This window comes from Pelobates fuscus, chromosome 13 (genome assembly GCF_036172605.1).
Source record: "Pelobates fuscus isolate aPelFus1 chromosome 13, aPelFus1.pri, whole genome shotgun sequence".
In the NCBI taxonomy this organism is placed as follows: domain Eukaryota; kingdom Metazoa; phylum Chordata; class Amphibia; order Anura; family Pelobatidae; genus Pelobates; species Pelobates fuscus.
Window position 1 is genome coordinate 32,222,984 of NC_086329.1, and position 24,243 is coordinate 32,247,226.

The following is a 24,243-nucleotide window of genomic DNA, read 5'->3' on the forward strand; positions in this document are numbered from 1 at the left end:
AATAATAAAAAGATATGTTTCTTACATAATGCATGGTGGTATTTAAGTAGACGCCAAACATTTCCTTTTTATTGTATTTAGTAGAACATGTGGCTGCATTGGAACAGTTTGATAAGTAACAATGACTGCAAATGCAGTGATTTTTCCATAATTGCTGCTGCATATTAAACCCAGCTCTGCAACATACAGAGAGGGTTACAGCTGTCAATGTCAAAGAATTTTAATGATTAGATTTTGAGTTGTGACGACAGTTATGAAATAGGACAAAATTGGTTCTAAATATTGGAAAAATAGCATAAACACTATGCATTTAATATAATTAACATATTTCCATAATTGTTTGTGGTCTCGGTGATGCAAAGCAATTCGCAACTCATCACAAGTTAATACATCCCTGAGGGCTAATGGTTTTCTGAAAGCTTGTTTTGCTGATCAGCTACTAACCCCATTTACAAAATGTCCAGTTCTATTCAATGTTATAAACTTGTTATTTTATCCCCAGATGAAGGCTGCTGTTTCATATATTTCAGAGACAATATAAATGTAAAGGAAACATTTTTTTTAAAATAGCTGAGCTGTGCAGAATTTTCCGATGGCAAACCATATATTTTATGCATATTTAAATTGTTAAATGCTACGCTTTCAGTTTGGCTACTCTGGCCTTAAATTTGAAATTCCCTTTGAATTCTCACTTTAGTATATTGCCCTGAAGGGTTTCTTACTTTAGCTCAGTGAGAGATGTGACAGCTTAACAAACCTTACTCAAACTGGCTGGGGTGTTATTCTGAAATTGTATGTATCTGTTAAAGGGATACGATAGGCACTCAGACCACTTCCGCTCTGATCGGTGTGGTTACACTAAAGGAGGGAGAGGTTACTCATCTTACCTCCATGCAGCTCCTAATACAGGAGCAGGGTCCAGTGTTAGGAAGGAATGCCTAATCCACTAGTGTCTTGAACGTGTGTCCGGTGTCACGTTTTCGCCGTACACGCACGTTGTGGGGTCATGGGACCCAAATTAGCAAATAGCAGGGTTTACTCGGATATTTAAACCAGTGCCCTGTCATGGTTTCCATCCTGTTGGTTATCCAAGAGCTCGTTCCAGACACTGTTTATTGGTTATTGATCTTGGCTTGGCTTGACTTCCCATATTTCTGGTATCCCTGACCCTTTGGCTTTGTTCTTACCGTATTTGTTCCTTTCTGTATTCCTGATCTCGGCTTGTGACTGGTTATTCCATTACGTTAAATCCTGCCATTCTAAGACCCAGTAATACGTTGTTACTGTTTGTTATTTGTTACGTGTTTGACTTAATTCTGCGTGTTATGCCACTGGTTCGTCCTAAAAGCTCATTGAAGTGGTCTGGGTGCAGTGCCCTGTCAGTTTAACCCTGTAATTGTAATAATTTCAGTTATTGAGAAACGGCAATAATTACCTTGCAGGGTTAACTCCAGTGTTAGAAAAGCATTGATTCAAGGCTAAAGCAATCGCGGCATTCTCCTTGTCATGCTCTTAGTGTCGTGTAACCCAGTGCCAATGCATGAGAAAGGAGAGAACCTGAAACGTTCGTATTTCTGTCCGTCTGATACATGTTTATGTAGCACTTAGTGTGCACACTTTCAATTGATAGCGCTGCCCTCATTTTTTTCTTTCTATTTCTGTTAGTGGTTAACCTGCTTGGAGCTGCAGAGACGGGTATCAGCTCTTGGAACGGTTTTATTTAATTTTTCAATTTTGGGTACTGAAGTAACCCTTTCCTCATATTTATTGTGGCCACATAAACTCTAGATTGTCTCTCCAAAATATGTTTCCTGGCTTTGAGACTCTATTTAACTTTATGCCAGTTTAATGTTGGTACTATGTTTAAATACGCTTCTTTTGATGTAATAGTCTAAAATACAGCCCTTATTTATGACACAGTCACACTTCCAGCTTTGGCATTATTTTTTGTTATAGTATGTGATTCAGGAAGGTTAGTTATGGCTAAAGCAGTACCAATACATCAGCTAAAATTAACATGTTACTTCACCGAGTATTCAATACATGGCTAATGTCTTCTTTTCATTGCTTTGTCTGTTGATATGAATATTTATGCATTTTTACCATTTTGGGATTGCGTGAACTATCCTTTATGTACTGAGAGTAGATATATTGGTGTCTCCTATTCAGATGTAGGATATGTCTAGTTAAATTGGGTGAAATATATATATTTTTTTTCTTCGCTCACAGTAGACTGTAACTCTATCGTAGGTAAAGGGCGGAAAAGGAATGCAAAGCTACAAAAACCCTACAATGCTCCTTCTCTGCCAACAGCTTGTTTTTTTTTTAGAAAAGGGGAATAAATACCGCGGCAGGAGACAGATTATTTATAAAGAAATCAGCAGCACAGCTGGAGAGAGGGGAGAAGAAACTGCAATCTGCATCCTTGCTACATAGATGAGCCTTTGAACACCATCCCAGATGTACACGGACAGTGTACCAGTACTATACTAGCCATGGATGTTAAACTGATCCACTTTATATAGTATGACAAAGTAAGATGCTTAGAAATGTTTTTTTACTAGAGGTTTTTTTTTTTTTTTTAACCAATATCTTCCGTTACGTACCAAACCCAAGAACAGTTGAGTATCTTGTCTGAAATGATAAACATAAAATAATTACGGTACTTTATTCAAAGGACTGGCCTGTGTTATTTCATGACAAGTGTGGCATTTGATTAATTATGTATGAAGCACTGAGGGATATATGAAGCTTGAATTGAAACCCCAAATTAGTCATTCGTGAAGATTACTATGATACGTCACTCTCAAAAGCTGTAACAAGGTATTTTAAAGAGAAATTGTCCAGCAGATGTTAAATTAAATAGAACTTAATGTTTCAGAACTCCTCTGCCATCAATCTGAGCCTCATCCCAGCTGGCACCCTGCCCAGATTATAGACTTTGCATTAGGCAGTATAAGTAATTCACGCAAAAGGTGTTATCCATCCTATCGGTTAAAGCGAGGACTGTTTGCAACTTGTCTCACGAGCAGTGCACTCACTCACGAGCAGTGTTTCCCAAACCAGTCCTCAAGACCCAACAGTAGTCCACGTTTTGCCAGTATCTCCATTGGAATAAAACAGGGAAATACATAAATCCTGGATTGTTGGTGGGCCATGAGGTTTGGGAGCCACTGGTATAGATCAATTGGGGAAGCAACCTTTTTGTGGCAGAAATGTCCAGGAACAACAAGTGTCCAATGGGATTCAGGAGATTTATGTATGATTCGCTTGACTGCGCTCAGTATTGTGTCTGTAATGGAATTTCTCAAAGCTCCCTGAGTTACAGTGAATGAAAGGTTGGGTAGTGTTCAGGCACACATGTTAAGAGGGCATGGATACCAAAAAGTACAATAAAAAAGACTCAAGTCCATCAAAAAATCGTAATGTTGTAAATTGTAATGAACCCTTTTCTGTACAGTTAGCAAAATCTCCTTTCAGTTATTTATGCATGAATTCTCATCCTTTGTACAGTCCTGTTAATTAAAAGGTAGCAAGAGTGTCATTTGTGGTTTCCATGTATATATTTATATATTGTTATCCTAGCCCTAGTGAGGGACAAGTTTCTCTTAGCCGTTCACCAAAACTAAAATCTCCCATTGCCGATATAAATGAGGTCATAGAACGCCATGATGATGGCCAACGTTGGATGAGCTAATCTAAAAGAATACATATGATATCCTTACAGTATACCAACATAAGCTGATAACACATTTTATGTTACACTCTTCGTGCTCTACTTAAGTCATTTGAAGTGGAATGAAATATCTTCTCAGGAAGTTACATAAGGTACAGCAAAATGTTTATAGTTTCTTTAGCAAAATGTGTTAACCTTGGTGTGCACTGCAGTTTTCTGCCAGTCCTGGGTGGTCAGACGTCTTGCTGGCCTGTATTCACCCATCACTGTATCCATCTGTTTTTCAGTTGCTCCATAAAGGGATCTGGAATATGCGTGCAGCTTTCCAAATATTGTCCAGGAAACGCCATTAAGCTAATAGGATGTTGGGGAATGCTAGAAGTCCTCAGCTCTTGTGTAAATGTGCATGTCCAAAAGCCAAATGGATTGGAGAGAGTTTATTTCCACGCAAAGCCCAATGTGTATTTAAAAACACTGAGAAAGTTTGGAGCAATTGGCAGGAGAGAGCTTATGCAGCTGGATGTCTAGCGGCACATGTGCGGAGTCTTCTGATGCGATGCCTTTTTGTTATATGAGTGCTTTGTTCACCTCTGTGCCATTTAGCAGATACTTGTGTGCTGATGACACCTTTGGCAGTTGAACATATTTCAATTCTTCTGAATACTTGTCCCTGGTTCCGTGTTTAAATACTTTATAAATGTTAATAGAGTGCATAAATCAAGTACTGAAACCATGATGTGCTTTAACCAGTTCTACTTGGGCGCTCTGCAGACCCAGTACAGGAAGCTAACTGTGTAATTGTATTAAATAAATGTTCTACACGTTCATTGTATGTTTGACAGGCCTAGCTTGTGCGTATCATAAATCAAAACAATATGCCTCGTCATTTAAAATTATAATGAGCCAACGGAGTCTCTATCAAGAGTTGGCTACGGATCTAAATTGTATATTTAGTGACTGTTAATTCTATTTTCAATTTTCCATTGCGGATGCAATCCTGTTGAGTGAAGTTTGCACAGAAGTGTTGTGCTCCTGGATATTCATGCTTTAATGGCTTTGGTGTTAAAAGTTCCTTATCAAATCTGGCAACAATCCCTGAGCCTCTGAAAACGTAACCCTTGGTTAAATCATAACTGTTCTCATGCTTTGCTTACGGTATATGGCAAGACTACATTAATAATGCTCTTCCTCGGGGGGTGGGATTTGAGCAGATGCTTTGTCCTTGAGGTCCTCACAGACCTACACAAATAAATTTAGAATTTAGAGTACTGTTGTGGTGCTTATCCTCAATGGCAGTATCAAGGTCTCCTGTCTTCCAGGCCTTATCAGCAATCCCCCATTTTGATGCTGAGGTTCTTTGCCTTAGAACAGGACTAGCCCCTTATAGATCGATGTGGGTAATCCATAGTTCCACCATGGTGGATACAGTTTTACCTGGGACACATGGCAGCATGATCTACGGTCTGCGAAAACACCACTCACGGATGATGGTGGCGGTTTCTATGCTGATGCTGGGGGAAGGAGGAAAGGGTGCCTTACAACCATGCGGAGAAAAGACTGACTGCTTGATTCTGATCAAAACTTCACATAAAGATGAATCAAGCAAAGAATTACCGCAGTCTGTATATCCTTTAAATGGAATACCTGGGTGTGCATGTTGGTATGTGTCACTTTCCAAGCAGATGCTAGAGTGCGGAAAAGGGTGCTATTAACTTCATGAAGTCGTGTTATTGCCCACAACCAGATGTTCTTCCAAGATACCTGTCTTTATGCTGTTTATTGTACTCCCTATGTTGTTAATTTAGTATTAGGAAAAAAATATATATATTTAACTATAGGATGCTGAAAAAGCCACAAACACATTGCATGTGTGCTGTGCATTTACTCAGATATAGCCTCTTTTTTGCCTGCATTATTGATGTGGATGGATTAGAAGATTGTAAAGCACCAGGCTTGAACAAGTTGGGGTTGGCATGATATATATATGGGGTTGGCATGCTTCTTTTACGTTTACGTTGAAATATTCATTGCAATTCGCCCTGGAGTAAAATACATCAAAACATTTTTTATCCCAATCCATCAATAATGAAAGAACCATCTCCTTACTAACTTATTTTACATTAAAGCCATCTGCTCCTTGCTGTTTTGAAGTCATTGGATCAGATATAAAATACACAGGGACTATATAAAGGTGGAAGTAAAAGCACAAATCCGTAACCAGTGCATTGTTAAAAACAACCAGTGGAGACATGAAGACATTGTTGACACTGGCTGAATGATCTAGGTGGTACGACGATTTCCTGTGTTCCCCATGTGCCCCCCTAGTACAGGTTCACCCTAAAAATCAGTATGGCAATCTCCACAAGGTGCTCAGTTATGCGGTTACACGTGTGCTTGAAGCTCAGCTTCAAAAACTTCATGTGTTCTTCCCTTCTTATATATATTATATATTATTTTTTTCTGTCCAAGCCTCTTATTTGGATTTCGTTGTTTTTTCGTGTTTATGTTATCCTCTGTTTTACAACACAATTACTGGATGATAACCTACCATTCCAAACTTTCTCTGGAAGTAGTGATTCACAAGGGTGTGCTCTTTCTCTTCATCCAAATTTCCAGCTCAACAGACACTGTTTGCAAATAAAGCTTCCAAACTAAGGACTAACACCACTCAATGGATCTTAATATCAGGAAACAACCCACATTGGCATCATAGCAATATAGGTGATGCCAGGATGGCCATAGGCAAAGTACAGTTTAGGAGAATGGGCATTGGGAGAGCCACTGTTCATTTCATAAAATACAAATTGTGTATTTCAAAAGATACTTTTAACTTTTGTCTTGGTAGCTGCTAAGACACGCTCCCAATATAAAAAAACATAAAACATAAGTATTAAGACAATATAGTTTACACGTATAAATTGGCAACATACCATAAATTAGCCTGAGGCTACCAGGACAAATATTGCAAAATTATATAACTGTACCGGTGAAAATAGACCCGACTTTCACGTATACAATATCCGGCTTTACATGAACCTGTGTATAGATCTAGAGGTGTATATGTCCTGAATATTAAAGGAACACTATAGCGTTAAGAATACAGGCATGTACTCCTAACGCTTATGTGTCCTGCTATCCCGCCCTGGGAGAGGCTGAAAGGTGAGAGAGAAGCCTGCTTTCCTTGCGGCCGCTTAGCCTTTATTTTATCGCAGCCAATGCTATAGGGAAGCATTGAGAAGTGCGGCATAATGCTCTGCACCAATCAAATGCGCCCTCTTGAGGAAGCGCCCTCTAGTGGCTCTTAGGCAGACAGCCACTAAGAGTTGTGTTCAACTAGACATATTTTATATTGCAAGCCTGAACAGACAGGGGCACTGCATCCAGACCATTAAGGTGTCTGTTTAATGGTTCATTCTTTCTCTTTTCTCTTTATTATTTTCTTTGGCTGATATTGCCAGGTCCTGACTTGATCATTTCTCCCAGCCCTGTTTGGGTACCCAGGTTTCTGTTGTTGTTCTCTCGTGTTACCTTGCTATGCTAGCTAGTTATTTTTGGATATTTTCTTTGTGCAGAAACATACTCTGGTTTTGTATTTAATGTGGTCCTTCGACTAACTGTCTACCACATATTTGTTCAATCTGCTATAGCTCTGATTCTCTTTCTAGTGTTTTATAATGATTTACATCAATACCAATTCCTTAACGTAGAAATCTATAAAAGGCTACTTACTCATGCTTTGTTCTTTAATAACTTAAATTAAAGAAACACTCTAAAATAAAAAAATATATTTTTAGTATTTCAGTGCATCATATGTGGATTATGTACCCTCTACTTTGTAATGAAAAAAATAAAAAAACTATGTATTCTGCCCCTAAATTCATTCACCTGATAGCCATGCTAAATCTCTGAATACATTCCATTCTGAACGTTTTATATCCCCCTTCTTTTAGACTATAAGCTGCTTTGAGCAGGGCCTCTGTTGCCACTACCATCAGTTACTGGTAAATCTTGTTATATGGAGTATGTTGGTGCTTTGTAAATGAGAAAGACTAATAATGTGTGCACTTTTTTGTGTGCGAAAAAGTTGTGATTTTTTTTTTCTTTTTTCTGATCTCTCCCAGCTCCAGTTCCCGTGACCTGTGCCATGAGGGGTCTAGATTTAAAGAAGGAGTCTGCTCATGTTCTGTGCCCCCCCGGCTGCACGGAGCAACAGCTTTCTGTGTACGGAGACAAAATCTACGCAGCCGTGTCCAGCGTTTGTGGTGCAGCCATACACAGGTACTTGGAGACATTGACCAATTTCTGATAATTAAATAATTCTCAAAGTATATTACACAAGAGTTAGTTTTAAGAATTCTAAACTTGTTGTGTGTATCAATTGGGGCTTTTTTACCCCATGAAAAGTTCCTGGTCAAAGCAGAACTAGTTGATCAGACATTAAAAAGCAGCCCAACATTGGCAAATAAATCAAATTGCTTTTTGTGAGACAAAGGATGTTACCATTTGCATGCAGGATGTTAATATCATCATGATATAATGCAGTATGAATATACAGTGAAGGGAACTGCACTCCTTTCATCAAACTACTTCCTTAGGCAACGAATTGCAGTATGCACGTGGTGTTTCAGGCCTTGAGTTGATTGCAACCCGCAGTTACATTGTTCAGGCGAAAAAGAAGGGTCCAGACAGTCAACCTATTAAACATAGACAGCCATTTAATACAGCATTATACAAGGCCTTGTCTGCATTAATACATTGAGTGCCTGGACTCTTTGATTATTTAAATTAGGGTATCATCCCACAAAATGTACTAAAACTGCTATGAAAAACATGAGTCCTCCATATGACGGGACTTTTCTCTTGTACCTTTTCCATACCCTTGAACCTTTTCCATACCCTTGTACCTTTTCCAAACCCTTGAACCTTTTCCATACCCTTGAACCTTTTCCATACCCTTGTACCTTTTCCATACCCTTGTGCCTTTTCCATCCCCTCGTGTGCCTTTTCCATCCTCACGTGTGCCTTTTCCATCCCCTCGTGTGCCTTTTCCATCCCCTCGTGTGCCTTTTCCATCCCCTCGTGTGCCTTTTCCATCCCCTCGTGTGCCTTTTCCATAGCCTCGTGTGCCTTTTCCATAGCCTCGTGTGCCTTTTTCTTATGTTTTTCTGGCCCTATTAGTCACCCTCGCCCACATGCTTTTCTGTGTTTCTTTTGTGGTCATTCTTTACTTTGTGCTTTATTTTTTTCCATTGTTTATATTTTCTTAATGCCCCCCTCTTCAATATCTATGTACATTTTCTTTCTCGTTCTGGTCCTCTTTCAGGGATATGTTCTTGTGCGCCCCTTATTTACTCCATGTGTGTCTTTTCCCGTATGTTAAAACTTTTATCCTACCCCTTTATCGAATAAGAGACTCCGCTTTTGGTGATTGAGCTGCCTTGTGACTATATCAGTATTGTGCAAGTGTTGATTATTTTCTGTTTGTTGTTTTTCTATAGTTTTTGGGCAGAGTGTTTTATAATATTGCATGCACGTTGGATTGGTTGGGGGATTTAATGTGTTAGCCGTATAAGATCAACTTGCGGTCTGTTGCTGTTTTGACAGAGGCGTGATCTCCAAAAATGGTGGAAAAGTGACCCTGCGTAGACTACCTGGTCAACAAAATTACCCATCAGTCTTCTCTAATGCAGTGCAATCCTTGACCCTCAGCAAATGGTCGTCTTCATTCTCCGTTTCCAGTAAGTTAGTAGGGGAGATGTGTGCTTCAGGGAGCAAATAAATAGGTATAGAATCTTTGGTTTTACTTCCTTCCTCTTTAGTATATTTTTTATTTCAATTTTATGGAACGATTTAGCAATTTGAGAATAATTAGTTGCACCATTTACTACCAGCATATTAAAGGGCATGCTCACTCAAGGTCAGGCTTCCCCAAACTCCGGACCTTCAGATGTTGCTGAACTACAACTCCCATGATTCTTTGAATGAAATAGGCTGAGAATCATGGGAGTTGTAGTTCAGCAACATCTGGAGGGCCGGAGTTTGGGGAAGCCTGCTCTAGGTTAATGTTTGTTCTTTTTTACGGAATATATTCCTGACCTCCCTGTCATAAAATGATATGAGAAAGTTGAAAAGAATTTCATAAACCTTTGCTTAGTATATGTTTAGGGGGTATGTATTGTTGCTCTGGCATTAAATTCATGCATTAAAGGCATACTTTAGTTTTAGGATTTAAAACATATGATGCTATACTGTTAACCTACCTATTTGAGTTATTGGGGCCCCAGAACAAAAAAAACAAAAAAATAACCTCTATTGCTTTTATGTTGATAATCTTAACAAATCCAATGCATCCAAGTAGGAAAGCATTTGGAGACTAGTGAGCATGTGCAACAATCCGCATCAAACAATCATGACAGCCAACAGATGTGGCATTAGGCAGCAATGTGAGCACTGCCTTTTCTTAGAAAAGGCAGCATTTACACTGCTGAGACTGCAGTGAAGGTATATATAGCCCAAAACCCCTGACATGAAGGAGCACTCCATTGGCCATATAAGAAATAAATGGAAATCACTGTTTTTAGATACACTCTTATTTAATACATGCATATTCATGCACAATGTATTCATTGGGGGTATATCTTAAAACGGTTTGCAAAAGCAGCAGTTCTTATGAACTGCAGCCTTTGCAAGCCTTCTTTCCCTGGAAGAGACTTTCAATCTCTGTACAGGGAAATAGACGGTCTGAAGCTCTGAATGACTCTGTTTGTGTGCGCGAGCAGCATACTGATTTGAAGGTCTGGACACTGGTCTGAGGTCTGCAGGGAGGAAGTCATGTGTGCTTAAAGGGGAACTATAGTGCAAGGAAAAAAAACTAATTTTCCTGGCACTGTAGCTTCCCCTTCTGTCAAGGCCACCTCTCCCCCTCCCACTCCCCCGTGGTACTAACCTGGGTCCAGCGCCGATGTCCCTCGGCGCTGGCTCAGCTCCTCCCACGCCGACATCTCATTCAATACTTTCCTACGGGGATTCCAGCGAGGCTGGAAGTCCTCATGCAAAGTGTGAGGACGTCCAGCGTCGTTTAGACAACCAGAAGTAGTCTAAGAACTCGAAAGTCGCTAGTGGAACCTGGAAGTCTCTCTGGTAGACAGCCACTAGAGGACAATTTAACCCTGCAAGGTAATTATTGCAGTTTATAAAAACTGCAATAATTACATGCTCAGGGTTAAGGGTGATGTGAGTTGGCACCCAGACCACTTCAATGGGCTGAAGGGGTCTGGGTGCCTACAATGTCCCTTTAAGTAGAGCATTCCTGCCACTTCTGTTAGCTATGGGGAACTAACGGAAGCAGGCCGAAACCCCTCCAAGCTGTTTGTTTTGACAGCCAGGGGGGTTCTTCATTAATATTTTATAACAGTAAAATAGAAATCAGCACTCTTATAGACTGTCATTATGGGACACTCCACACCCATACAGCTGGCGTGGTCTTTCAAGTTGTAGTATTTGTGCTGGTGCCTATAGAGTCTCTTTAAATGACATAAGAGAAACTACCGGCCAAGCTGCAGTGTTTGAAGGCTGGTGTGGGATTGTAGATGCGTCAATTTTCTTTTTGCAAACAGCAGCAGGTGTGAGTGAATGCAGTGGACAGGGCAAGGTCCCTCTATACATCATAACTTATGTAAGGCAGAACTGTCAGTGCATGTAACACTGTAACTATATAGAAGAACAAGGTGACAATATATTTCCGCTGATCGTAAGCGAGCTAGGATTCAGTTCCCTTACTGATCTTACTTCTTCCATCTCTCCAGCAGCTTGCACAAAGTAACACAGGCTTTCACCCCCATTCTCGGGAAATATAATATAAGGTTAGAGGAGAAGGAAACCCAAGGTGTGGGTCCACACTATTTATAATCACATAGGGCCATATGTTTAGCATAGTCATAGTGCATTGCATGATAAACAACATATGTCCCTTTAAATGACATAGCATATCTAGTGGAGATCTGGGTGAGCCCAACAGTTGGTGGATTTACATTTTTTTGTTGTTGTTGTTGTTAAATACAAATATTGTAACTCCTTTGTCACTGTATTTGCAGTGATCAAAACAAAGCAGTGTAGCAGTAGCAATATTGTGCCTTGTTTGTTTGTTTGTTTTTAATATATGTACCACTGTGGGTATAATTTTATGACTAATGTCAAATTAAGTAGATTTTGGCAAACAGCATAATGTAGAGTAAAGGTGATAAATAGTTAAGAGCTCTACAAAACATATGTATTTGGTTCATATGTTGAGTAGTGAGTGGTAGGTATTTTTCAGATGTATGTGGTTCTGGTAGCAGGAGAGATCTGTTATACAATAATTGCTTGAAAAGTTAACAAAAAACAAGAAAAAAATATTTTTACCCAAGTGATTTTAATGGTAGACTATTAAACGTGCACAGGTTGACCCAGTAAAGTAACTGTAGAAATCTACAATACACATCCTTTGACCTGTCACATCCAAAAAGTGTGAAACCCCTCTGCATGCAGAATATTACTGTACCAAAGATATTTTAGAAAATGCCACACAGCAGTGAGAATAATATATATAACTGCAAGTTGTGATAGAAACTGGGGGTAAATGCCTTGATTGTTTTTATATTAATGTTCTATGGTTATTGAATAGCAAGTTCCCATAGATGTCAGTGGGAAAAATATCCCAGTTATAACATTTCTCTGGTGATTGTGTTAAAATAATGTAATGTGTTTTGTGAGTGTGGCATAATGCACATGTCACTGATACTGAAAAATAATTATGTCTGCAGAGTTCAAGAGTCGAGGGTTGGAGGTGTCGGGAAAACCAGTATCCACTCAGGCGTCCCCTGCAAGTAAGTAACGTGCTGTCCTGCATGTGTGTGCTGCCTCCCACATACATATTTAATGAGCTACACAAACGTATATAAAACAAGTCAATCAAGGTCTCTCTTCATACATAAATCCCTCTTCACTTCTTCCCCATATACAGTGGAACAAGACAAGGTTGCTCTCTCCCCCCACCACCTATTTGCCATTTTCCCTAGAAGCCCTGTTGCTGGCAATTCACTCCAGCCGGGATAAGTAGGGACTAACGATAAGAAGAGAATCATTCAAGGTCGCGATTTATGCCAACGTTGTCCTTATGACACTCACAAACCCAGAATCTTCACTGGAAGATCTCCTAGACCTCTTGCAGAATTACTCATCCCTTTCATAGTATCAACTGAACCATACCAAATCAGACCTACTTCTACTAAATTTGGACAAATACCATTTACAACACATATAAGACCAATTTTTTTTTTCACAAATGCCCCTTAAGCCCAACTTATTTGGGTATACAATTAATAAACGACACCTCCAACCTCTATAAAGCCAACTTCACAACTCTCCTCAAAAGAGCACTCAAGGACTTAAAAAGTTGGGGTCCCATAGAGATTTCCTGGCTGGGGCTGGTTGCCGCTATTAAAATTAACCTACTCCCCAGATTTTTAAATGCATTTCAGGCTCTCCCAATACCCTCCATCAGGTCAGACCTCAAAACCCAGCAAACCGCTATAAAATCCTCTATACGCAAACCGCGTATTCGCAGAAGCACACTTTATGTATTAAAAAAATCGTGAAGCCTCGGTCTTGCAAAGTTCACACACTACGAATACGGTATATGAATGCTCCCCTGGTTAGCGTTCAGCTACACGAACCGGCAGCCACCCAGGGGAGCATTCGTTAATGATTTCCTCTGCGGTTTTAGAACGTTCTGATGCGCGTTTTGTTCGTATGAGCTCTCCCGAATGGGGAACAGGCAAAATACACAAAATGCATACAAATACATGAGATCACACAATACACGGGAAAAACACACAAATAAGCAGTGGGCATGGTACTTAGTGGCGGTGGTACACCACAGCCCTCCTTCCCAGGTGATACACGAAGCAGGTACTTCCACACTCGTCTCCTTTGAGTCTGATTGTGTCCAATCACCCACTAGGAAAGGGAAAATCTCGGACAAGTATCTTTCTATAGCCGCGCTTTGCACTCATCTCTTACTCCCTTGCATTGCTGTTTGCGAAGCAGACCTAGGCCCACCCAATGATCCCACAGATTTGTCTGACATCTGGGAATCCACCGCCTCCATCACTATTTGTGGAACTCACAAGTGTATAAAACACTCTTTAGGTGGTGCTTAACTCCCCAACGTCTAGCAGCAATGAAACTTCTTCCCTCTAACCTATGTTAGAAACAATGCAGAGAATCAGGGTATTTCATCCACTGCTGGTGGAGCTTCCTCAAACTCAGACCACTCTGGACAAGCATAACGTTCTTAATATCTAGATTTTTCAACAGACCCTACCCATTCGATCCATGGGCACTATTTCTATCAAAACATGTGGATTTCCTTACAAGGAATTAAAATAAACTTGCAGCCAGAATCACTTAAGCCACACGTAGAGCCATGCGAGTATTCTGGGCAACACCTAAAATCCCCTCCTCCGAATCAATCTACAAAAAATTCCAAGACAGTTTGGACCTAGATAAACTGACAGCACAAAATCATGGTACTCCGAAGACTTTTCATAAGATTTGGGATCCTTGGCTGAAGGGAGACACCTCTTTACCGTGGTAGGAACACTCTTCTTCTGCACACTTAGCCACATACAACGCACTCATGATTACAAACCCTGGACAACATGCGATTAAGCTTTACTTTCCCCTCTTTTCCTTTCCCACTCCCCTCTAACTCTCTTCTGGGGGGCAGATTGCAGACACCCAACCCCCATTAAGTTAACTTTAAACACCTGCATCTCCCCTAACAGTTTAATGTTCCCAAACTATTAACCCAAAATTTGGATGCTCGTTGGGCAGTTTCTCTAAGAAACAAAACAATACTTAGCCGTCCGGAAAAATAATTTCTGCATTGACTGCTGCAAATACCTGCCTCACATAAGCTGCATAACTTGTACATGGTACATCTAACCCTTTCTCCTGAATCATATGTAAATGGGTTATCCTTATGGCCATGAACCTTGGCTAACCAAATAATCTTGACTGTACAAATATGCATGGCTCCTTCTACCATAAAAGTCTACTGTTACTTGTGCCACCGAAGATGGCTTCTTACTTTTCAGTCAATTGGTCCATTGACTGAAAAGGTTACTATTGCCCATTGTTCACTATTTTTGTTTCTTATCTTTGAAACCCAGAGTAAATAATTTTGAGAATTCCTGAAGAGATCATGCTGGTCTTGTAGTGTCTGGGAGCTTTCTTTTATGCATCTTTTTAAGTTGTTCTACATTTAGTATTTCTTATGTTGCCTGATGATTGCTTAGGTTTATACTGATCTTACGTGCTATGCAGTTCTACTGACTTAGAATGCCACTATGTTTTGATGGGGTTCTTAACCCATTGAACATCAGAATCCAATCTGGTCCCCTTAGATCCTGTATTACTGTACATCCCCGCAATTGTCAGGTGATGAATAATTTAATTTTGATGTAGGATTTTGGCTGGTGTGCTGGTGTGCTGCAGTGGAATTAAGTTGTTTGTCCTCAAGGGGTTAATCAGTTGGATGAAATCCAGTCATTGGATGGCCGAGTTAGATGCTGTGTATATTAAGATATCCCATGATAGTTCCTGCTCTACTCATGTAGCCCCAGTGTTCCTGGATGTCAGCCACTGAAGGCCTAAATCATCCTCGTGGATAATATCCTTGTGACATTGCCAAGTGTCTTGTTTGATGGTGATGTACTTAAAGGATTCTAAAGGGATGTTGTTGGCGATGTTTATTGTGCTGGGGGAGCCTTCCCTGCTGACACATGCCATTTCTTCTCCACTGCCTGTTTTCTATATGAGTATTATGTTGTTTCCATATATTCTCTTGAAGGTTTAACTTGGTCACGCCACATTACTGTGAACCCATCTCTATTACTCTTCCAGTTTCAGTGAAGTTGGGGGTTTTAAATGTATTATCCTATGCTGATTAATTTGACTTGGGGTTGTATCATTATTTTAGTTGAGTTTTGTAGGTACGTTGCTGTTAATAACGTGTGGGGACTCTGATTACATTTTAGAAGAGAGAGGTTCTCAGCCTTCTCCTATAAGGTACACCCAAGCCAGAATTGGTGAATATCTTTGTATGAGACAGGTGGTTATTAGGGGTAGATTAATTTTCAATTGCATGGGGCATGTAGAAATCGTATTATTATTTGAAGCCACAGCCAGTGGGGTTAAGGCAGATTGTAAGCTATAAAGAGTAGGGATTTAATATCCCATTGATTGCATTGTTGGACTGTGTTATTACTACTGTAATGTAAGTGCCAAGTGACCTGTTAGTGCTATACAATACATAAAATGTGGCAGCTTTTTTTTTTTTTATCTAATGATTTTCCCTATATTTCCCTCCACACCCAACAACAACAAAACAATCCATATGTTATGAGATTTTGCAAAGGAAGCAGAGGGAGGTAGGAGTAATGCAGATTATGTCCATACATTAAACATTAAGGTTGATGTGAATATAGAAACCTTGATGGTGTAGCAGTGAGATTATTCTGGGGGAGGTGTGAATTGTATTTGAAGATTATTTTGGGTAATTATTAGCATTTTAGGTAGAGCCAACATATTCTGTAATGCTTGAAGAAATCCCTGCTCAAATGAACTTACAGTCTGAGGATTGGAGGAAGACTGATATGTATTGTTAGGTGTCCAAGCACAATATACAGTGTTGGGTAGGTGTTGAGATAAAATGTTCAAGGATAAATACCTGCGGCTATTCACATATTCTTCTTTGTGGGTTACAGGTAGACGTCAGAAGAAGACACCCGAGAAGTCAACCGGAAACAAAGGTACAGTGTCTGATTAAAATGACCAACATTACAAGGTGTAGACAATCCTGGAGTAAAAGGCCATATTGTTGATAATTCACAATGTGGGAAGAGTTTTTCATCCATGTACACAGAGCAGAGGTACTACCGTATATACTCGAGTATAAGCCGACCCGAATATAAGCCGAGGCCCCTAATTTTACCCCCAAAAACTGGGAAAACTTATTGACTCGAGTATAAGACTAGGGTGGAAAATGCAGCAGCTACTGGTAAATTTCTAAATAAAATTAGATCCTAAAAAAATTACATTAATTGAATATTTATTTGCAGTGTGTGTGTGTATGATGCGGTGTGTGTATGAGTGCAGTGTGTATGAATGCAGTGTTTGAGTGTGTGATGCAGAGCCTTGGTGGGGGTGGGCATTTTTATTATTTTTTTATTATTTTATTTTAATAGTTTTTTTTTGTTATTTTTTTTTTTTTTTAAATTATTATTATTTTATTTATTTTTATTCTTTTTTTCGTCCCCCCTCCCTGCTTGATACATGGCAGGGAGAGGGGCTCTCACTCCCTGGTGGTCCAGTGGCATTGGCAGTTCAGTGGAGGGTACGGGGGCTGTCAGGAAGCACTTACCTCTCCTGCAGCTCCTGTCAGCTCCCTTCTCCTCCGCGCCGGTCCGTGCAGCTCCTCTGTCATCTCACACTGTAAGTCTCGCAAGAGCCGCACTATGACCCCGCGGCTCTCGCGAGACTTACACTGGGAGCCGACAGAGGTGCTGAAAGAACCGGCGCGAAGGAGAAGGGAGCTGACAGGAGCTGCAGGAGAGGTAAGCGCTCGCTGCCAGCCCCAGTCTGTATTATGGCAATGTAAATTGCCATAATACAGACACTGACTCGAGTATAAGCCGAGTTGGGGTTTTTCAGCACAAAAAATGTGCTGAAAAACTCTGCTTATACTCGAGTATATACGGTAATTCTTTAATGGAAACACTATCCATATTATAACTAAAATAACTGCGGATTGTCACTAGAAGGGAATACAGTGAATGTCTGATACAGCAAATACATTAAAAATATTAATCTATTCTGTGCTCCCCTCACCTTCCTCTCTTCATACAGACTGTAAGGCTGACATCGCCTTCATTATTGATGGCAGTAATAATATTGGACAGCGGCGATTCAACTTGCAGAAGCTCTTTGTGACAAAGGTAGTGCAGATGCTGGGAATTGGCACAGATGGGCCCCACGTCGGACTGGTGCAAGCAAGGTAAGGATTCCTAGCTCTCTGAGCGGCAGCAGCGGTTTCATACACTCAAATACTGGTTTAACTTATCGTCTTCTCATTCACAGTGAACAGCCCAAGACAGAGTTCTTTCTCAAAGATTTTGCTACTTCAAAAGATGTCTCGTTTGCTGTGAAGGAGATCAGCTTTAAAGGGGGGAACTCTAACATAGGTGAATAAAAATATTGTTTCTCAAAAGGACAAATATATATATAATTAATTTGTGCTAAAATAGTTTAATACTGTACAAAGTACCGGTATATGTGGTATGTTATTCATATTGGTGTGTACGTTTCTAAAACTGTAACAGTCCACAAAGTAGATATGGATAACGCAACCAGTACAGGTTTTTTCACCCTCCTCCTTGGTAATCGTATAAACCACTGAACCTCTATCTCTCTGCTATCCACACTGCCAGGCAAAGCGATAAAGCACGCAGCTCAAAGCTTCTTTACTACTGCTAATGGAGTGAGGAAAGGCATCCCAAAGGTCCTGGTGGTGTTTATAGATGGCTGGCCTTCTGACAACATTGAGGAGGCTGGAATTGTGGCCAGAGAGTTCGGAATCAACGTCTTCATTGTGTCAGTGGCCCCTCCCGCACCCGAGGAACTAGGAATGGTGCAAGACGTGGCATTTATAGACAAGGTGACAAAAAGAGCCAATATGGCCTGAACGTTTCTTAATATAAACTATGAACATGGGTAAAATGTTGGTTGGCAAATCTTGCTTGGGCTACACTATAGGTCAGACAAAGAATATCTTTAGTATACTGGTTTAATTACATCAGTGGGATGAGCGTTCCCAAATAATGCAATGCTGTTTGGCACCAGCTAAAGACCACACAAACATACTAAGATTTCATAATGGTGAGCCTCTCTTACAGTTGAGTTAGCTTTTATCTCTCCCCCCCCTCATGCATCCATACTATCATCAAACACGTCATAGTCGACAACCCAATACACCTTAAAGAAACAGTATATCCCCCCAATCTTTCCCTTTGGAAGGGGGAGGAGAGACCACTAAGAGAAAGATGGGGGAGGTGGGAGAGAGAGAGACCACTACCTGTCCCTTAGTGGCCTCTGCTCCCCCACCATCTTTCCCTTAATGGTCTCTCCTCCCCCTCATTCCCTTCCCTGTTGTGCCTCCTACCTCTTTGTAGCGTGGTGCGGACCGCGGTACAGGAGCGTCTATTTCCTGTAAACGGCCGGACTAACAGAAAGTGCTCACTAAGAGAGCTCTTCCTTTCAGTCCGATCGGGTACAGGAAATAGACACTCCTGTACTGCCCGGCCACGCTACACTAAGTGACAGGTAGGAGGGAGTGCTGTGCGCTTCCCTCCTACCGGGTCACTCAAACTGGCGCCCTAGGCGACTGCTTAAGTCGGCTATAGGACGCGCTGGCCCTGCTCACTCGATCACATTTAACACCCCCTAATCCTGTATCCCTCTCCTTCTCTTGCATTATCACATTTACCATATCACATTAAATCACCCAAAACCCTGCAACACTCACCTGTCACACTCTACCGAACACACCCTGTCGCATTAACCCTCCTCCAACCATGTCACATTCACTCCAACCCTTTGATACTCAAACACCCCCCCTCCCCAAACTATGCCACACTCATACTGTCATTTTAGTCCACTTTAATCCTGTCACATTCACCTCACCTGTTTCTGGCACAGTCTGCCCCCAACCATGCCACATTCACCCCCCCCCCCCCTACGTTGCCACACTTAGGATGGGGGGTGAGAATAACATGGTGGGAGTGTGCCAGAACAAGGTGAGGTGTGTGTGAAAGGATTAAGGGAGGTAAAGTGTCAGGATGAGTGTGGCATGGTTGGGGGTGAGTATCATGTACTGTCCCTTTAATTCTGTCACATTCACCTCACCTTGTTCTGGCACACTCCACCCCCAACCATGCCACACTCAATCTGTCACTTTAATACTCCTGTCACACTCCCTCCTCCAACCATGCCACATTTACCCCCCTCTCGACCCCGACCATACCACACTCATCCTGTCACACTCACCTCATTTTGTACTGGCACACTCACCCAAACTCTGTGGGGAAAAAAAACACTCGATCCCAAAGTCACCACAGAGTTTGGGTGAATGTGGCATGGTTGGAGGAGGCAGTGTGCCTGGATTAAGGGTGTTAAAGTGACAGAATGAGTGTGGTATGGTTGGGGTGTTAGTATCAAATACGAAGTGTGGCAATGTTGGGGTATGGGGGGTGTTAAATGTGTCATGGTTAGAGGAGGGAGTCACTCATCCTGTCACACACACTCCCTTCTCCAACCATGTTATTCTCACCCCCCAAACATTCCACGCTCATCCTAAGTGTGGTAACGTAGGGGTTAAGGGGGATTAGCACAGAGTTGGGGTAAATGTGACATGGTTTCAGGAGGAAGTATGCCAGAACAAGATGAGTGGAGTGTGACTGGATTAAGGGAGGTTAAAGGGACAGGATGGGTGTGGCATTGTTGGGGGGGAGGGGGGGGGGTTTATCACACTTAGTACGTGATACTCACCCCCCAATCATGCCACACCCATCCTGTCACTTTAACCTCCCTTAATCCAGTCACACTCAACTCATCGTGTTCTGGCATACTTCCTCCTGAAACCATGTCACATTTACCCCAACTCTGTGCTAATCCCCCTTAACCCCTACGTTACCACACTTAGGATGAGCGTGGAATGTTTGGGGGGTGAGAATAACATGGTTGGAGGAGGGAGTGTGCCAGTACAAGGTGAGGCGTGTGTGTGACAGGATGAGTGACTCCCTCCTCTAACCATGACACATTTAACACCCCCCATACCCCAACATTGCCACACAGATACACACCCCTTGTAGAGAGAGCGTGTGTTTGTGTACACACATATACAAGGAACAACACATATATATATTATATAAGACAATATATATTCTTAGGGATTATAGAATATGTGGGGAAAATTAGACTTTTCTTATCTGTAAGTATGTAATGTTTGTTTCCAATAACCAGTTTACACAGGCACTTAAGTATTCACGACTGCCAGGCTATACAACCATAACCCACAATCGTGTATAAACGACCAGCATAATTGCACATTGAATTTATTTGCAAATTATGCCATAACTATTGTCAGAGCTCACAATGCAGCAGCACAGGGAGCCGCAACACTGCAAGCCTCTGAACGCAAAGACCAGCTCTCTGTATCCAGTGTTGTAAGACCGCCCTTCAATATAACTACGGCTTCTTATATACACACAAAAAGCAACCCCGATTTTATTTTAATTTTTAAACTATGGTTGTTAGTGGGGGCCGCATGTTTCACCTAAAGCCTCACAATGTCTAGAGCAGCCCCGTCTAGGTTACATTATGAATGTTTCCAAAGGAGAATGCTTTAAATTAAATTGACAAATAAAGCTTCTATATATGAATTTCTTACAGTGAAATATATGAACCATTTCATAGTCAGACATTTATTACTATGATTCCTCATGTTACATTATTGTTAATGTGTGCTTATTTTACTGCCTCTGGGTTTCTCCTAGGCGGTCTGCCGAAACAACAGCTTCTTCTCCTACAACATGCAAAGTTGGTTTGGCACCACAAAGTATACAAAACCTCTTGTACAGAAGCTTTGTTCACATGAAAATCTTCTGTGTAGCAAGACCTGTTACAACTCCGTTAACATCGCATTCCTGATTGACGGTTCCAGCAGTGTTGGGGACCTGAACTTTCGCATCATGTTGGAGTTTATAATGAGTATAATCCGTGCTTTTGAGGTCTCCGATGTGGGCGCTAAGGTGGGAGCTCTCCAGTTTACTTATGACCAACGCATTGAATTTGGTTTGAATGACTTTGCCACAAAGGAAGAAGTAATGCAAGCACTGCGAAATATCCGCTACATGAGCGGTGGTACAGCCACAGGAGATGCAATTAATTTCGCTGTCCGTAACTTCTTTGAACCAACTAAGGATGGGCACAACAAGAACTTCCTCGTTATAATCACAGATGGTCAATCCTATGATGATGTCCGAGGTCCAGCGGCAGCTGCCCATAGAGCAGGTAAGGCACTGATTTCCCCCTATTCGATTATTGTTCAACCTATACACATTACATACCCAAGGCAGCTATTAATTCAGTTTACATTAAACCAGGGAATTACATTTTTCATTTTGGCCAACTGGTTGTCATGTATACCTGATTCTGGGCAGAACAAACACTGATGCTTTGCAAGAACATAAAAATTATCATTATGACCCCCAAAAAAAAAAAACTTGTCCAGGCTGGATAATTCCTTTTGGCTGTGGAACATGGTGATAATGAAAAATGTTGGCTTTGGCAATACCGCCAAAATATGTAGGATGTGCCTTGAGAAAGTGATTCCCGAAGGACCATAACTATTATGGTGCACTGCAGTGCATTACGTTGCCGTGGGTCACTATCTCACACCAAGTTTGAAACCAATTCTAAATGGCTTAACAGTTACTGGGCTCAGTCCAGAGACTTATCAGGATGCACTTTCTAACATCTATTGTGTTTGGACAGAACTCATTGGCTTCACCTGACTCTCTTGGCCAATGAATTCCATCCAAAAAGGAATGAAATGTATATATTTACTGTGAAAGATAACCTGGGGGCCCCAGTCAGGCTTTATCATCAATCTGTTTGGAACCATAGATAATCTGTTTACTTACCATAAAGCAGCAGTAGATCAGTCCTGATGAGCCACTAACGGAGCGGAGAGAGCGATGAGTAGCCCTGCACAGATGTGTTTCCGGTGGTACGAACAAATCAAATGCCTTTTAATCTGCTACTGTATGAATTGATCCTACTGGGATTTACCTCTGGAGTCGTATTTATTGATAGAGATTGGTAAATCCCAGAAGGATGAATTCACTGGGCACAGCTTAACCCCTTAAGGACCAAACTTCTGGAATAAAAGGGAATCATGACATGTCACACATGTCATGTGTCCTTAAGGGGTTAAAAGGGCATTTGATTAATTTGTATCAGCTAAAACACATCTGTGCAAATGTCTATACTGCAGAGTACCCTCTGTATCTTGGCTTTTGCAATTATGTGGTCAGCAGGTGGTGATTCGATATCATTAGACGTTTCTCTAGTTTGTGCCTTACAAGAGAGTTTAACCTGATCTTTCTATTTGCAGGGATAACAGTGTTTTCTGTTGGAGTAGCATGGGCACCTCTAGAAGACATCAAGGACATGGCCTCTGAACCCAAGAACTCGCACACATTCTTCACAAGAGAATTCCCAGGCCTGGAGCAGATTGCACCCAGCATTACCCGTGGGATCTGCAGAGATTACCTGGATGCACAGAAGTAAGGAAGTCGGGCAGAGCCCCTACGAGAGGACTGCGAGTGGCAGTTTTAAGATATAGACAAGCTGTCTTTTCTGTATCGGGGGAATCAGGGTGAATGCAGTACCCAGACACATCAGATAGCGGTGCATTTAACAACGTGTTAGGGATGAACAAATGACAGCTTAGAGGTATAGCCTTTTGTTATTGCCACACGGAAAGAGTTCAATATCATTTTAGCTACTTTTCACAGCATATCTGCTAAAATGTATCAGCTCAAATTCTGGATTACTCAGACCGTTTTCTATACAGTTTCAAAGGGTATGCTGTTATGGCTTTTAATCTATTAGCAAACAGGAATAAATCAATTAAAAGCTTTGACCTTCATAACAGGAAAAGGGCACTCTATATATATTTTTTTATAAAACACTTCAGTTATTCGTTTGTCATTAATGAGATCCTATCATTGTGTAGCTTGCCCAGTATGATATTGATCAAATACAAATGTATTATCTAAAAGGAGACTTGTCAGGAATTTAAGGTGGAATTCAGGTTGTAGGTCAAAATATCTGAAGATATGGCAGTGTTGGATAACGTTTCCAACCGACCTATTTTGGTCTACAATCTAAAATTGACTTTGAATTCCCGACAGCCAAAACTTTGCAAATAACTGTAAATTGTGAAAATGTTGTTCTTTTGGTTTTGCAGTACATGTTGATGAAACCAACCCAAAAATAAATAGATGAAGTTTAAAACAAAACCACAGTGTGGCAGTGTTGTACCTAATTCACCCACATTCTAACGTTTTCAGTTCAGAACACTAAGATATCATTCACAGGGAACCGCATAACGCTTCATGTAAATGTGTGCATTTCTGTTTGAAGAGCACAAAACCTCTTGGAGGCTGTTGCTTTTGGTAACACTAAGTGTCAAGTGTGTAACCAACACACATAAACCTGGGAAAATCCAAAGCATGCTTCAAACTGAAATGTTGTGTTTGATTTGTAGGTGAAAATGTAATGTATCTTAAAGAACCGTTTAAAGACTGAATGAATGAACATATAAACGTATGGTCTGTGCAGGTGGATGTTTGTCAGTGATACTATGATTCTATTCAATATCTATCTTTCTAGCTGCCAAA

General features: G+C 40.9%; 1 protein-coding gene across 1 annotated transcript in view; it reads left to right on the forward strand.

Moving 5' to 3' along the window:
- Positions 1-23,973, forward strand: part of COCH (cochlin) — a 40,287-nt gene extending 16,314 nt beyond the window's left edge. Inside the window, exons 4-12 of the mRNA XM_063439762.1 lie at positions 7,798-7,954; positions 9,281-9,414; positions 12,478-12,540; positions 16,486-16,530; positions 17,627-17,774; positions 17,858-17,961; positions 18,208-18,434; positions 21,331-21,847; positions 22,953-23,973. Of these exons, the coding sequence (XP_063295832.1) occupies positions 7,798-7,954; positions 9,281-9,414; positions 12,478-12,540; positions 16,486-16,530; positions 17,627-17,774; positions 17,858-17,961; positions 18,208-18,434; positions 21,331-21,847; positions 22,953-23,128 (1,571 nt within the window). The 3' untranslated portion in view covers positions 23,129-23,973. The remainder of the gene's footprint in view (positions 1-7,797; positions 7,955-9,280; positions 9,415-12,477; positions 12,541-16,485; positions 16,531-17,626; positions 17,775-17,857; positions 17,962-18,207; positions 18,435-21,330; positions 21,848-22,952) is intronic.
- The last annotated feature ends 270 nt before the right edge of the window (positions 23,974-24,243 follow it).